The sequence below is a fragment of the Muntiacus reevesi genome, chromosome 22 (assembly GCF_963930625.1).
Source record: "Muntiacus reevesi chromosome 22, mMunRee1.1, whole genome shotgun sequence".
NCBI classification, from domain to species: domain Eukaryota; kingdom Metazoa; phylum Chordata; class Mammalia; order Artiodactyla; family Cervidae; genus Muntiacus; species Muntiacus reevesi.
The window spans coordinates 1985725-1999731 of NC_089270.1; the positions used below are offsets into that span (position 1 = coordinate 1985725).

Consider the following 14007-nt stretch of genomic DNA (forward strand, 5'->3'; position numbering starts at 1 on the left):
AAGAGTCTTACTCCTTGGAAGAAAAGCTGTGACCAACCTAGATAGCATATTAAAAAGCAGAGGCATTACTTTGCTGACAAAGGCCCGTATGGTCAAAGCTATGGTTTTTCCAGTAGTCATGTATGGATGTGAGAGTTGAGCTATAAAGAAAGCTGAGCGCCGAAGAATTAATGCTTTTGAACTGTGGTGTTGGAGAAGACTCTTGAGAGTCCCTTGGACTGCAAAGAGATCCAGCCAGTCCATCCTAAAGGAAATCAGCCCTGAATATTCATTGGGAGGACTGATGCTGAAGCTGAAACTAATACTTTGGCCACCTAATGTGAAGAGCTAATCATTGCAAAAGATCCTGATCCTGGGAAACATTGAAGGCAGGAGGAGAAGGGGATGACAGAGGATGAGATTGTTGGATGGCATCACCTACTCGATGGACATGAGTTTGAGCAAGCTCCGGGAGAAGGACAGGGAAGCCTGGCGTACTGCAGTCCATGGTGTTGCAAAGAATCAGACACAACTGAGCGACTGAGCTGAACTGAACTTAGTTTCCGGATTTCCCTGGTGGCTCAGATGGTGAAGTGTCTGCCTACAGTGCAGGCGACCTAGGAATGCACAGAAAGGGTATTCCATATGTATTTGTTAAAAGACATGATTGTTTGTTAGACAACTTGTGATATTAAAGACTCTGGTTGAATTTTTCTAGTTAACACTTCTTAGTTACCTGCTATGAGCAGTGGTGTGGAACAGACTCAACCCTGCAGGGTATATAGACAGCCTTGGACATCTGGTCCAGGGAGAGTTAATCAGAATAGTCAGCATACGTGGTCCTGAGTATGTGAAGTGAACAGAAGCGTGTCACTTTTTAGTACAGGATGTTGCCTCAGATGGATGAAGCGAGTGGCCTTCTCTCTGTAGTTGGAGTGCCGTGAGCAGCGGCTGGAGGCCGCGTGGCCGTGAGGAGCGGGCTGCCAGTGGCAGTCCTGGACCAGCTCTCGTCTCCAGGGAACCTTGGCTGCGCAGACCTCGTGTATGAGACTGGAAAAGCACCTGTGAGGGCAGTCGTTTGAAGGCAGTCGTGGTGGTCACCTCTGCAGGCTGCTGTCAAGACACATCCAGGACTTTCTGTGGCAAATCACACCAGCCGTAATGTGTGTTACTATCAGCTGACCGTCCGTAGGCGCCCCAGGGATGCAGGGCTTTCAGCGCCCCTGTGGACTCTGACCTCCTGCGCTGAGAACAGGGCTGGACGCAAGTGACTCGCTTCCTTTAATGCCTCACACTTCTCCTTTCCAGTGTGTTGAAGAGATCCTGGGATACCTGAAGTCTTGCTTCAATCGAGAGCCGATGATGGCGACCGTGTGTGTTCAGCAGGTAAGAGTGGAGCTCCTGGGAAGCCTTGCTCCCCACACGATGCTCGCGCACTGCCTGTCGCTCAGGAGGTGCTGCGTCTGGCAGCCCCACCATCACGCCCCTGCTCGCTTGTTCTCCGGCCAGAAGGGTGCTTGTCCCCTGTGCCCCTGGAGGAGGGGCTCGCCCTTGGGGACAGGCTCCCGCCCCCTTCCTGCCGTCCGAGCGCCCCTCCCGCGTCCATGCATCCCGTTAGTTTTAGGTGGACTTGGTGTGCGTGTGGGAGATTCCGCATTAATTCGAATGTCGATGACTTCAATTCTCCCACTCCAGTTGCTGAAGACTCTGTTCGGGACAAACCTGGCCTCCCAGTTTGACAGCCTGTCTTCCCACCCCAGCAAGGCGCAGGGCCGAGCGCAGCGCCTCGGCTCCTCCAGCGCACGGCCCGGCCTGTACCACTACTGCTTCATGGCGCCGTACACCCACTTCACCCAGGCCTTGGCGGACGCCAGCCTGCGGAACGCGGTGCAGGCGGAGCAGGACCAGGAGACCTCAGGGTAACCTTCTGAGCGCCCCCGTGTTCTCTGGAGCTCTCCGCGGCGCTGAAGGCGGGCCCCTTCAGAGAAGCGGGTAGCCCAGTGAGAGGCGGGCCTGCGGTGTTACGGCCTGGCGGGTGGGGCTGGGCTGGGGGACAGGAGAGCTGCGCGGCTCCCCACGAAGCCGCGGCCGCTCATGCTGACGTGTCAGCAGGCCCGGAGCGGGGCGCGGGTTCCTCCGCCGCTGAAGGCCGCCGCCGCGGGGTCCGGTCCCGTGTGTTGGTGGCCTCAGGGCCTGTAACTCGGGTGGTGCAGCAGTGCTGGTGTGCAGAGGACTGGGGGGCGGTGCGTTCCCAGCTTCATGGATAAAGGTCTCTTTCCACTTAATTTATGGCTGTGTTGGACTTCCCCAGTGGCTCAGATGGTAAAGTGTCTGTCTGCAGTGCAGGATCCCTGGGTCGGGAAGGTCTCCTGGGAGAGGGCGTGGTAAGCCATTCCAGTGTTCTTTCCTGGAAAATCCTATGGATGGAGGATCCTGGTGGACTACAGTCCGTGGAGTCGCAAAGAGTCGGACACAACTGAGTGACTTCACTTTGTTTCTTTCTTTCTTTACGATGTCTGGAATTGCAGTAGTTTCTTAAATTACCATTAATTATTAGTGCATACTTGAGTTACTACTCTGTAGTAACAGTAGAATTCCTGGGTTTTTGTTACATAGGTTTAGAGTATTTTAGGAACATGTCCACATTTTGGGCTTTAATTGGCGATATACTGACTTTTTCTAAGTCTCAGGACTAGGACTCTTCAAATATTTCGTCTGATACGGGATATAAGTAAAACAAGCAAATGTCTGATTACTGTCATTTAATATTACGTTTCTTGAAAAGAAAAGGGTATACTTGATGTCAAAGTTTAAAGAAATCAAGTGATGCCTTGTGAGTCTCCGAGCCTTTCCCGAGCCTGGCTGCCTCCGGCCCCTGCCCCCGAGGCTGTCTGAGGGCCTCGCGGCAGCAGCACCCCGGCCCAGGTGGCCTGCTGCAGGGAAGCCTGGGGCTGCCGGGCAGCCGCGGCGGTCCGTCCACGGTAGACTCAGTTCTGTCTGATGGCGTGCTCGGTCGTGTCCAGCTCTTTGCAACTCCGTGGGCTGTAGCCCAGCAGGCCCCTCTGTCCGTGAGATTTTCCAGACGAGAATACTACAGCGGGTTTCCATTTCCTTGCCTGACTAATCTTCATTAAGAGAAGAGCTTGATCCCGCTCCACTGAGTGGCTGTTGACGTTCTTTCTGACCTGAAGTGTTCTGATTGTGAGCTGGAGTCAGCCTGACCTGGGTCTCGCTGGGGACACAGGGGAGTATGCAAGGGTGTTCTCTGCTCACCTTTTACCTCCCTGGCAGGTGGTTTGACGTCCTCCAGAAAGTGTCGTCCCAGCTGAAGACAAACCTCAGCAGTGTCACAAAGAACCGAGCAGACAAGGTAACTGGGAGCTGTTCCCAGGTTGCAGTCTGGAAGAGGCTGCCTCTGAAGACTCACTCAGGCATTCTTTCTTTTCTTCGTAGAATGCTATTCATAATCACATTCGCTTATTCGAGCCTCTTGTTATAAAAGCTTTAAAGCAGTACACGACCACGACCTCCGTGCAGTTGCAGAAGCAGGTGTTGGACTTGCTGGCGCAGCTGGTTCAGCTCCGGGTCAACTACTGCCTCCTGGATTCAGACCAGGTGTGTCCCTCGTGTCTTTCACCTGCCGTAGCTGCTCGTGATGTAGTGAAAGCTAACAGGAAGACGCTGAAACGTGCCGTCAGGAAGTGTGCGTTTCCTTCCCGCACCAGCTGCTGCATCTCACCCACCGGTGGGGGCGGAGGCCTGGCCCGCGGGGCCTCGGCGAGCACAGCGCCCTGAGCCAGGCGCTCCAGCCTTTACGCTCTGCAGCGGCTCCTCCCGTCCACCCAGCTGCCGCCACCCCAGGAGTAATTTGCACTGTAAGACTCGTGGTTTGAGGGGACCTCTGTGCAGAATCCAGAGTGTGGTTTTAAACTGCTTATGAGGAGCGGTTGCCAGTATCAAGCTGTCCCCTGTTGAAAAGGCGTGTGACCTGTCGGACAGCGGCTGGCCCCCACGCTGCGGCTGTCTGAGCCGGCCACCCCGGGGGCCCTCACCCCCGCGCCCTGCTCTGGCGCGTGCGGCGGTGCAAAGGCGGATCCCTTCATGACGTGGATTCTCTAAAAGCAGGAGTCAGAGCAGCCAAGGTCACCACAGGGAGAGTTGCCTTTGGGCGTCAGGATGTGACTGTCCCTCTTGGGCTGTGACCGTGGGCTGCTTTCCTGAGTGAGATGGGAAGTGTTCTGAGGTGGAAACGCTGCAGCTCTCCGTTTGCTTCTAGACATCACCGTCTAGAAGGTGTCGTGGGTGCTGTGGCACCGTCACTCCCCTGGGGAAGCTGGACGGAGAGGCGACACCGCTTTCCCCGCAGTGGTGCTGGGGGGCCACCTGAGGAGAGGGGGGCTAGGGGCTTTGTGTTGGCCAGCATCTTCACCATCCTGCCCTCCGCGCTGGTTTTCAGGAGGACATTCTCCACAGAGCCCTCTCCCTCCTCTGGGGAGACGCTCCCAGGGGATGGTGGTTCTGTCGTCTGGGGAGGGGGACGCCCTCGTCTGCGGTGGCGGTGGCCGTGGCTGAGGGGAGGCAGGCGTGGGACCTGCCGTGGGGCTTCCCGGGATGAGGCGGGACCTGGCGCAGGCTGGCTCCACTCGTCCGAGCCCAGCAGGCACCTTCGCGACTCCCCTTTCTCCCCAGTTCTTAGGATTGGTTGCGGTGATGGTCTTTATGAAAAGGGCAGAAAAAGAGGCCCACGATTTACCTCAGTTCAGGCTGTGGGTTATGGGGGCCAGGAGGAGACTGGAAATGAGCTCCGAGCGGCAGGGTGGAGCGTGAACATGTGCTTGAAGCGCGACATGGCGCTGGTCGTGAGCAGCCGCGGATGCGGCCTCCGCTCGCGGCCCCCACGCCCCCAGCAGCCCTGGGTGCCCGGCCCCTCTGAGTGCTGGTGCTGCAGGGAAAAGGTGGGCGCACCTGGATGTCTTGTTCCCAAGCCCCTTCAGGAAGTCCACGCCGCCGGGCTTGCCGCAGCTGCACCAGGACCTGTGCTGCGCCTCGTGGGTGCCCCTGGAGGCACCTGGAGCTTCCGTTTGTTTCTCCCAGGAGGTTTCCCCTGAGCGTTCAGCAAACAAGTTTAAAGGGGTTTTTGCAAGTGTCTTGAAATGATCTAATCTACTGTCAGGAAACTTGTTAAAGTCTGTGCACATGAGTGCCAAGGAAAGTAACCTTGTTTGCACATTTTAATTACTGATGTGAAAACTGCATTTCCTGCCTGTAGGTGTTTATTGGATTTGTGCTGAAGCAGTTTGAATACATTGAAGTCGGTCAGTTCAGGTAATTGCATTTTGTGATTTTAGATTTCTTGTTCTTGTTACATAATTACGTGTAGTTTTATTTTATTTGGATTCACTTTACCTTTTGGCCATGCCAAGCAGCCTGTGGGTCTTAGTTCCCCGACCAGGGGTTGAACCTGCGTGCTCTGCAGTAGAAGGGTGGCGTCCTAATCACTTCCCACCAGGAAGTCCACACGTGTAATTCTAGATTTTTAAGATGAGTGTTTACTTTAAAAGACCACGAGGCGTTTTTGCCAGACCTTGTTTTTAATGGAAGTCTGACTAACATGCTGTGGGTTTTTGTTTCTTTTGAAAATTAATGACTTGAGGATCTCAAGCCTCGTTGAGAGGTAGTTCTTTATCTGACGATCAAACATGTCAGTTTTCATTTCAGATTTCAAAGCATTTAGTTATAACAGTTCTGCTAAATGAAATATTATTTGAGATAACAGTAGTTTTTTCTAATCTTACAGAGAACAGTTTTACATACGGTTGTCTCTAGAACTTTACCTTGCTAACCTGTAAGGTTTTACTACTTCATCCTGTAAATGCAAGTGAAAATGTAGATCCTTTAGTTTCTGAAGCACTAGTAGTCAGGGAAGCACGGTGCAGGGGAGCGTGTTCTGAGAGGCCCGCCTGCCCCTGGGTCTGGGGGCCCAGGCTCTTGTTCTCGCTGTGTGTCAGCTGACCATGTGATTGGAGGCGAGTTACCGTTTCTCCTTTGGGTGCCGGCTTCTTCAGCACAAGGATGGGGGGGCAGACGGAGGCACCCTGGGCTGCGGTGATGAGGGTGCCTCTCTCAGGGCCCTCACTGAGCCCTGCCAGCCGCCCAGGTGCCCTAGCGGGTGTGAGGGCCCCACCCCCGACAGGGACTCGAGATAAGGGTGATGGGACCGAACCAGGTGCCGAGGCTTTGAGCGCCCCCGCCACGCTCTCCACTTTGAATCAGGGTGGTTTGGTTGGGGCTATTAATACAATGATGTTTCTTCATTTTAAAGGAAGCCTTTTGGTGTTTTTGTTTCTAGGGAGTCAGAGGCGATCATCCCAAACATCTTTTTCTTCCTGGTATTACTGTCTTACGAGCGTTACCACTCAAAACAGATCATCGGCATCCCTAAAATCATCCAGCTCTGTGACGGCATCATGGCCAGCGGGAGGAAGGCGGTGACGCACGGTAACGTGAGGCCGGCCCCTCCCCGGCTCTTCGGTCTGTGCGCTTACACTGCCTCCTGCCTGCTGCGCGTGTGTGTGCATGTGCACTCTGGCTGGAAGTGTCTGAAGAAAGGAGTGTGTGGTCCACCCGGGTGAAAACAGCGCATGTGGAGTCTAGCATAAATGCTCCCATCTATCCATGTGAAACAGAGAATTTTAAAATCCAGCTTCCGAAAGGCCACTGGGTTTATCGTCCAGTGTCCTGGAAGGCGCAGTGTGGCCTTGATTCAGGACTGGCTGTTTCATAGGTGCTAAAGTGAGGTCCACAGACAGTGACCCGCGGCCCAGGCCCCTGCTGCCGCCTGGCGCAGTGAGGCCGTGCTGTGGGGAGGAGCCGTCACCCCTCTGACTTTCTCACAGCTCTCCCAGCACGCCCTACTCACCCTCTGCGGCTCGGTCAGCAGAAGCCTGGGGGCCTTTGAGCTGTGGTTGGGGCGCCTCCTGTGACCTCTGCTGGCCGCCACACGGAGGTCCCCGTGTACTGTACCGCGGCGGGCAGCCGGGCCAAGGGGTGGGGTGTGCGGGGCCTGGCTCCTCGCCACTTCCACGCTAGCAAGGCGGTCAGCTTCCTGCTGGGGCTTCAGTTCAGGCCTCAGCAGAGGGACTCCTGACTGCCCATGTACACTCGGGGTCGCTGGAGGTGAGAGTGCAGATCTCAAATAGAGGCATGACTGAGGCTTCCCAGATCAGAGGAAAGAAAATTCTTTCTTTGGAAAGAAAGTTGATGGACAGCCAAACCTTACTGTTTTTACTATGGAGCCTGGTCATCGGTGGGAAACTCAGCCAGTACATGTGTGTGAGTGTGAGGGAGTGTGAGTGTGTGTGTGTGTGAGTGTGTGTGAGTGTGTGTGAGGGAGTGTGTGTGTGAGAGTGTGTGTGTGTGTGTGTGTGTGTGAGGGAGTGTGTGTGTGTGTGAGAGAGTGTATGTTTGTGAGGGAGTGTGTGTGAGTGTGTGTGTGAGGGAGTGTGAGTGTGTGTGTGAGTGTGTGTGTGTGTGTGTGTGAGGGAGTGTGAGTGTGTGTGTGAGTGTGTGTGTGAGGGAGTGTGTGTGTGTGAGGGAGTGAGTGTGAGTGTGTGTGTGAGTGTGTGTGTGAGTGTGTGTGTGTGTGTGAGGGAGTGAGTGTGTGTGTGAGTGTGTGTGAGTGTGTGTGAGGGAGTGTGTGTGTGAGAGACCGAGGGTGAGAGTGTGCCTTTCAGTAACTGGCGACTTGGCCGGGCTGATGCTCCTCAGTGAAAGGTCTTCCTAGTTTACTCATGAGGGTGTGTTAGGCCCAAGGCTTCACTTTGCTGTTTTGAGTGAAGACATGCCTTGAGGGGGAAACCCTTAGTCTAAGGAGAGAGTGAGTTTAATTGCTTTAAACAGTAGAGAAATCTAATATTTTGACTAAGTGTTTTCTGTTGGAAAAGCATCTGTCCTCTTTTTCAGGTGAATCTTTGAGCAGGTTGTGCATGAGGTTAGAATGCTGCTGTTTTAGTTAGTTGGAAGGTTTTAGTTTAAATTTGACTTTTGAATTTGTGTCCCTTTGTGTCAGAAGTAATGTTATGTCACAGAAGCCCTAGTTTTCAAAAAGATTTCAGAACCCTGTCAAGTGTCAGAGCAGACCCTGACCTTCCAGGATGGCGTGCAGATAATCTCACTGCACTCCTGGGTAACCTGAAATTATCCCTTAGCCCAGAGTTGGGTGTGGATCAGAGTTTGCTTTGTTTCTTGGAAATAATCTGGAGGTGTTAGTGCCGTCTTGCCAGCGCCTTCTTAGCGCCCTTCTGTACCCACAGCCGTACCCGCCCTGCAGCCCATCGTCCATGACCTCTTCGTTTTAAGAGGAACCAATAAGGCTGATGCAGGAAAAGAGCTTGAAACCCAGAAAGAGGTGGTGGTGTCCATGCTACTGAGGCTCATCCAGTACCATCAGGTAAGGGGTGGGGTGGGGGACGCGCTGCCGACCCTTCCCTGCTCCCGCAGGCATGGCAGGAAGCGCCCTGTGGCCCTGTCCACTTGGCGCAAGTGTGGCTCTGCGCCAGCCCTGGGCTTTGGGGCGGTGGGGAGAAGCTGCAGCAGAAGGCCTAACGGGGTCTGTCATGAAGGCCGCACGGCCTGGCTGACAGTCACAAGTTCGGTCAAGGTGGTGGAGAACCCTTTTCCAAAACGAGGACTAAAAATCAGTCAGCAGCGTTGATGACGGTGGTGGAGTTCTGAGTAACTGTTTTTAAAGATCTCAGCCTGAAGTGATTTAAAGACTTGTTTGGACATGTATTTACCACCATGTTGGTGAAGGACCAGAGTCTGCACTGATTTCTAGTTTCACTTCCCTTCAGGTGCATTTGAAATTTCAGATGGTGTGAGGCTGTCTGAAACCTAGCTTTGTAAGAGCCCTCTTCTGTGGCTGGCAGGAGCTCGCCCTCACTGCTTCAGCAATCCCTGTTACTGTTGTCTCTGCTCATCAGATTCTCTCGCACAATCGCTTTCTCTATGCACTCTCATTTTGCTTCACCTAGGTAATATTTAACTAAATACTTAGTGTTGAATTAAATCCCATACAGTTAAAAGTACAGCTTCTATAAGAGGGTCGAGAGCCAACGCCTGGCTCTTGGCAGGCATGTGGGCTGGTATCTCGCGCGTCCCCAGCCTGGCTTACGGGGCAGAGCGGGGCTGGCCTTCGTTTGGGAAGGCGGGGCACAGCGCGGAGTTGCCTGCCTTTGCGTAAGTGCCTCTGGGTCCCGGGAAGGGAGAGGTCACTGTGGGAGGCAGTAGCTGGACAGGCTTTCCAGGGAGTGGGCTCTGCCAGAAACATGGCATTTTATAGACTGGGCTGTAGACTTTCTCTGCAATTAAGCATTTTCAGCTTTGCAGGCTGCGTGGCGCCTGAATCTCTCCCTGTCTGCTGCCGTGACGGGCGCCATCCTGGCAATAGGTTCATGGTGGCCCTGTGCCAGCAAGACTGTGTTTACCAAACAGGCTTTCAGGGAATCTCTGTTTAGGAGGGATCACAACCAAACAGGTCAGCCACGGCCAACTCTTCTGAAGTAAACCGTCCTCGGGGTGGGGACCTTTGCAGAGGGCATGGGACAGAGAGGAAGGCTCACGGGAGCCGGGGGCCCCTGCGCAGTGGTCCGCCAGACCGCAGGTCCAGTCGGGTCTGCTCTCGTGCTCTGCCCGAGGCCGAGATGAGCCTGGCTTTCCTCCAGTTGGAGCCTGGGAAGGCCCGAGGAGTGACCGCGCTGGGTCTGGCCGCGCTGGGTCTGCCCACGTGTGCGCGGCCCCTGGGGGCATGCGGGCCGCGTCTGAGCGTCTGGGCCATCCCCGCAGGTGCTGGAGATGTTCACGCTGGTCCTGCGGCAGTGCCACAAGGAGAGTGAGGACAAGTGGAAGCGGCTGTCTCGGCAGGTGGCCGACGTCATCCTCCCGATGCTGGCCAAGCAGCAGGTGTGTCTCCCGCCCCCCGCCCGTAGGTGCCGCCAGCAGGTGCCTGTCAGGTCGGCCAGCTCGGGAGCGAGTACTCTGGGCGGAGCAGTGCCCACAGCTCTTGGCGCCCGGGAGCGAGCAGGCCGCTGTCTTCACAGCGTCAGCTGCTTGCTCTGCGCTCGTCACAGCCTGTCATCCTGAGGCTGGGGGGCGGGTCATGGCGTCTGGTAAGATCGACAGTGGAGGATTTTTTTGAAGGCCGGTACATGACGTGCAGCTTGCAGGATCTCAGCTCCCGACCAGGGCTCAGACCCAGGCTTCAGGCAGCGGGAGGATGGTGTCCCAGCTGCTGGAACACCAGGGAAGTCCTGATAAGGTGCAGTTTTAGCAAGTGGGTGGCTTTGGCGCTTTCAGCGGCTGAGGCTTCCGTGGCCGCAGGTGCGCGTCTCCGGGGGTGCTCCCTGAGCTCCGCGCTCCTCTCGCCGCGGGCGCTGAGGAGGTGGCGGGGCGGCGTGCAGGGGGACGCCCAGCGTGCCCTCCCTGCAGTGGCGCTGCGTGCGGGGCGGCCTGTGGGCCAGGGGCACAGTGCGCTGTGCATCCGCGCGTCCCCCTGCGACCACGCCTGCCCTGCTGGCCCGAGAGGACGTTGGAGTAGAGCTGCGGACAGACAGCGGAGGACCTGGTGACCGTTTACAGGGTCTGACGCGTGTCGCAGAGGGGTGACACTCCTCGGCACTTGGAGGAAGTGAGGGCTGACCTGAGCAGACGCCTGGGGAAGCTCTCTGTTGGGGAGGACTTGGGGGAGCCCCCAGAGGGCTCGGTACGAAGGGGGGCAGGGTGAACCTGAGAGTTGAACAGGCGGTCAGGGTGGGGGTAGCAGAGAGAGCCGCTCACAGCTCAGGGCCCACGTGGACCAGGGCGTGGGGACAGAGGGGCAGGAAGGGGCACCCGCTGGACGTGGGGCGGTGGGTGAGTGCGCTGTGTGCAGACTGAATCTGGACTACTCTGCATCCTTTAAAAGTAACGTTAAGATTTGAAACCTATTACCTTGGGAGTTTTTCATTATATTTTTAATGGAAAAAAAAGCAGAGACGTAATACGATTTTTTGAAACAAAAACTTCTCTATAGGTATAGGAATGCGGAGGAAGTTAAAGAGAGCTACACTGATATGCTAACATTGGTTACTTGGTGGTGGGGTGGGGATGGGGTGCAGGAGAAGAAGTGGAAGAAGGTGGACGACAGAGTCTGTGATACCTGTGTGGTGAACCACGCGTGCATAGAGAGATGAGGAGAGGCTGGTCCCCAAAGTGGTGGTGGTGACTGTCGGGCCATGCAGTCTCAGCAGATTGTTTTTCATACTTGAACCTGTTTGAATTTTTGCAGGAAGCATATTTGGTTTACCTAATAAAAATCTAAATGAAAAGATTTCCATTGTGGGAAAAAAATCTAGCTGTTAACAGTGTTGTTCTAAAAAATGTTTCCTTGGTTCACTGCTGACAGTGAAACGTATGGAAGTTTTGGGGGGTGGGAATGATGGGATGGTCCAGGCCATCGGACCGTGGGACGCCTCACGTGAAGGGCAGTGTTGACCTTTTTTCTGCTGGCTGACGTTTCTTATGGGGAAATGTCTGCAACATTCACTTGGAACAGATGCACATTGATTCTCACGAAGCCCTTGGAGTGCTGAACACGTTGTTTGAGATTTTGGCCCCCTCCTCCCTCCGCCCTGTGGACATGCTTTTACGGAGTATGTTCGTCACCCCAGACACCCTGGTGAGTACCCGCCTCCTGCTGGCGTTCTGGCTTCCCCGCCTGCTGCACCTGGAGGCGTCTGCGGGGCTGGGGGTGGGGGATTTGTCTGTTACACAGGTTCCCAGGCGGCACTGAGGCCGCTGGTCGGGGCCACACTTTGAGAACCAGCGAGACAGGGACTCACGGTGGCATTGTCAAGCCAGGCGGCTCTTCGTAAATGACATTGGCATCGGGGGAGAGCCCAGGCGTCCTCCTCTTCAGCAGCGCCTGCCCCCCGCTCTGTCCTCAGGGGTCGGTGAGCGCTGTCCAGCTGTGGGTGTCGGGCATCCTGGCCATCTTGCGGGTGCTGATCTCCCAGTCGACCGAAGACATTGTCCTGTCCCGCATCCAGGAGCTCTCCTTCTCTCCATGCTTAGTGTCCTGTCCGACAATCAGTAGGTTAAGAGACGGGGACAGCACTTCAGCACTGGAGGAGCACGGTGAAGGGAGACAGACGAAGAACTTGCCAGAAGAAACGTTTGCCAGGTACGCTCCGCGTCTAGTCTGTGGCCTCGGGCTCGCATGTGGTGTTGAATCCGTGAGACCGACACGGTGGGTTAAGGAGCCGGTGTGTTCTCTCTGCCCAGCCAGCCTCGTCTCGGGCCCCCGGTCGTGCCTCTGCAGGCTCGGTCAGGTCCTGAATCAGACCCTCTGAAGGCTGCCCAGAGTAGTGGGCGGGTGCGCTGCCTGCAGAGAATTGGAAAACGTAGGAAGACCCACGTCTGCTCCTGCCCGCTGTGTGCTGCCATCCGGGCCCCGCAGGCAGTAGGATCCCGCTCCCTGCGGGGTGGGCCGCTCTGCCGCGCTCCCCTCCGGACCCCGTGTGTACCTGGTCACTCGGTCGCGTCCCGCTCTTTGCGACCCTGTGGGCTGTAGTGCACCAGGCTCCTCTGTCCGTGGGATTCTCCAGACGAGCCCACTGGCGCGCGTTGCCATTCCCTCCTCCAGGGGATCTCCCCGATCCAGGGATTGAACCTGCATCTCCTGCGTTGCAGCCAGATTCTTTACCACTGAGCCACCTGGGAAGCCCTTTCAGTGTATTTGTGGCATCAAATCATGTCTGCCCGTGTCGATTTTGGGAAGCTCCTTGGAGGCCGCGCTCAAGACTCGGGCACTGTACAGACTTGCTGTCAGACAATTGTGCCTCCTCCTTTGCTGGACTCGGGGTGTGCGTTGAGCTAGAGCCCACGGAGCGTGTCCTGGGAGCTCACTTCCCAAGAATGCTCCTTCTTGCCCGCGTGATGGCCCTGTGCCACCTTGGTTGGCCATGGGTAGGGGTCATCTTGGAGATCAGTTGGATGGATGTGCACAGCATCCTTTTGTCCCGGTTCAGCACGCAGCCTGTGGCTCACGCTGTCACGGTTAGGTGGGTGGCTGAAGTGGAGCCTGCACTGACTCCCTGTGATGGCCATCAGCCTGCTTGATGGCTGAAAGCTTTGAAGGAACACCACGGGTCATTTTAGCCTCCCGACTCGCCTCCAAACATGGTGTGGTTACCCCATCTCATTAGAGAGGGAAGTGGCGCAGAGAGGTCAGGTGACGTCATCCAGAGGGATGGTGTCAAACCCTCCGCGCATTTTAGGGCTTCCCTGTGGCTCAGACAGGGGAGAATTCGCCTGCAGTGCAGGAGACCTGGGTGCAATCCCTGGGTCGGGAAGATCCTCTGGAGAAGGGAATGGCAGCCCACTCTAAGATTGTTGCCTGGGAAGTCCTAAGAACAGAGGAGCCTGGCGGGCTACAGTCCACGAGGTTGCACAGAGTCAGACATGACTGAGAGAATAACGCGTCTCTGTTTTGGTTTACTTGCACTGTTTTCTGCCTGTATCTACTGTGTGTGTTGTGTTCGTGGTGTACTGCCTAGGAGCGCTCTGACGGTCTCCTACTCCGCTGTCCCTTCTCCCTTCTCTGAAGGTTTCTGCTCCAGCTGGTGGGCATCCTTCTAGAGGACATCGTTACCAAGCAGCTGAGAGTGGAGATGAGTGAGCAGCAGCACACTTTCTATTGCCAGGAGCTGGGCACGCTGCTCATGTGTCTGATCCACATCTTCAAGTCCGGTAGGTGCATCGCGAGCCTGCCTCGAGGGTCTGTGCTCCCCCTGCCCCGCCTGTGCCGCCGGCGTGCGGTGTGCGGAGCCGGCTCTTCTGTGCCCTGTGTGTGTTTGACGGGGCATTGCTGTGAGAACGTGACTCTGAGGGCCTTCAGGATTCGGAAAGTCAGGATGTTCTGTCGCCTTTGTATGTGACTGTGAATTTGAAAAGTCATTGCACGAGAGAGAGAGAGAGGTTTCAGAGTCCCTG

The 14007-nt window shown here is 55.8% G+C and overlaps 1 protein-coding gene across 2 annotated transcripts in view; it reads left to right on the forward strand.

The window, feature by feature from the left end:
* Positions 1 to 14007, forward strand: part of HTT (huntingtin) — a 118564-nt gene that overhangs the window by 69096 nt on the left and 35461 nt on the right. For both annotated transcript variants that reach the window (XM_065914524.1, XM_065914526.1), the window contains 11 exons: positions 1288 to 1365; positions 1675 to 1898; positions 3271 to 3349; positions 3433 to 3594; positions 5249 to 5304; positions 6329 to 6477; positions 8292 to 8428; positions 9823 to 9939; positions 11570 to 11692; positions 11961 to 12196; positions 13622 to 13764. In XM_065914524.1, the coding sequence (XP_065770596.1) occupies positions 1288 to 1365; positions 1675 to 1898; positions 3271 to 3349; positions 3433 to 3594; positions 5249 to 5304; positions 6329 to 6477; positions 8292 to 8428; positions 9823 to 9939; positions 11570 to 11692; positions 11961 to 12196; positions 13622 to 13764 (1504 nt within the window). The remainder of the gene's footprint in view (positions 1 to 1287; positions 1366 to 1674; positions 1899 to 3270; positions 3350 to 3432; positions 3595 to 5248; positions 5305 to 6328; positions 6478 to 8291; positions 8429 to 9822; positions 9940 to 11569; positions 11693 to 11960; positions 12197 to 13621; positions 13765 to 14007) is intronic.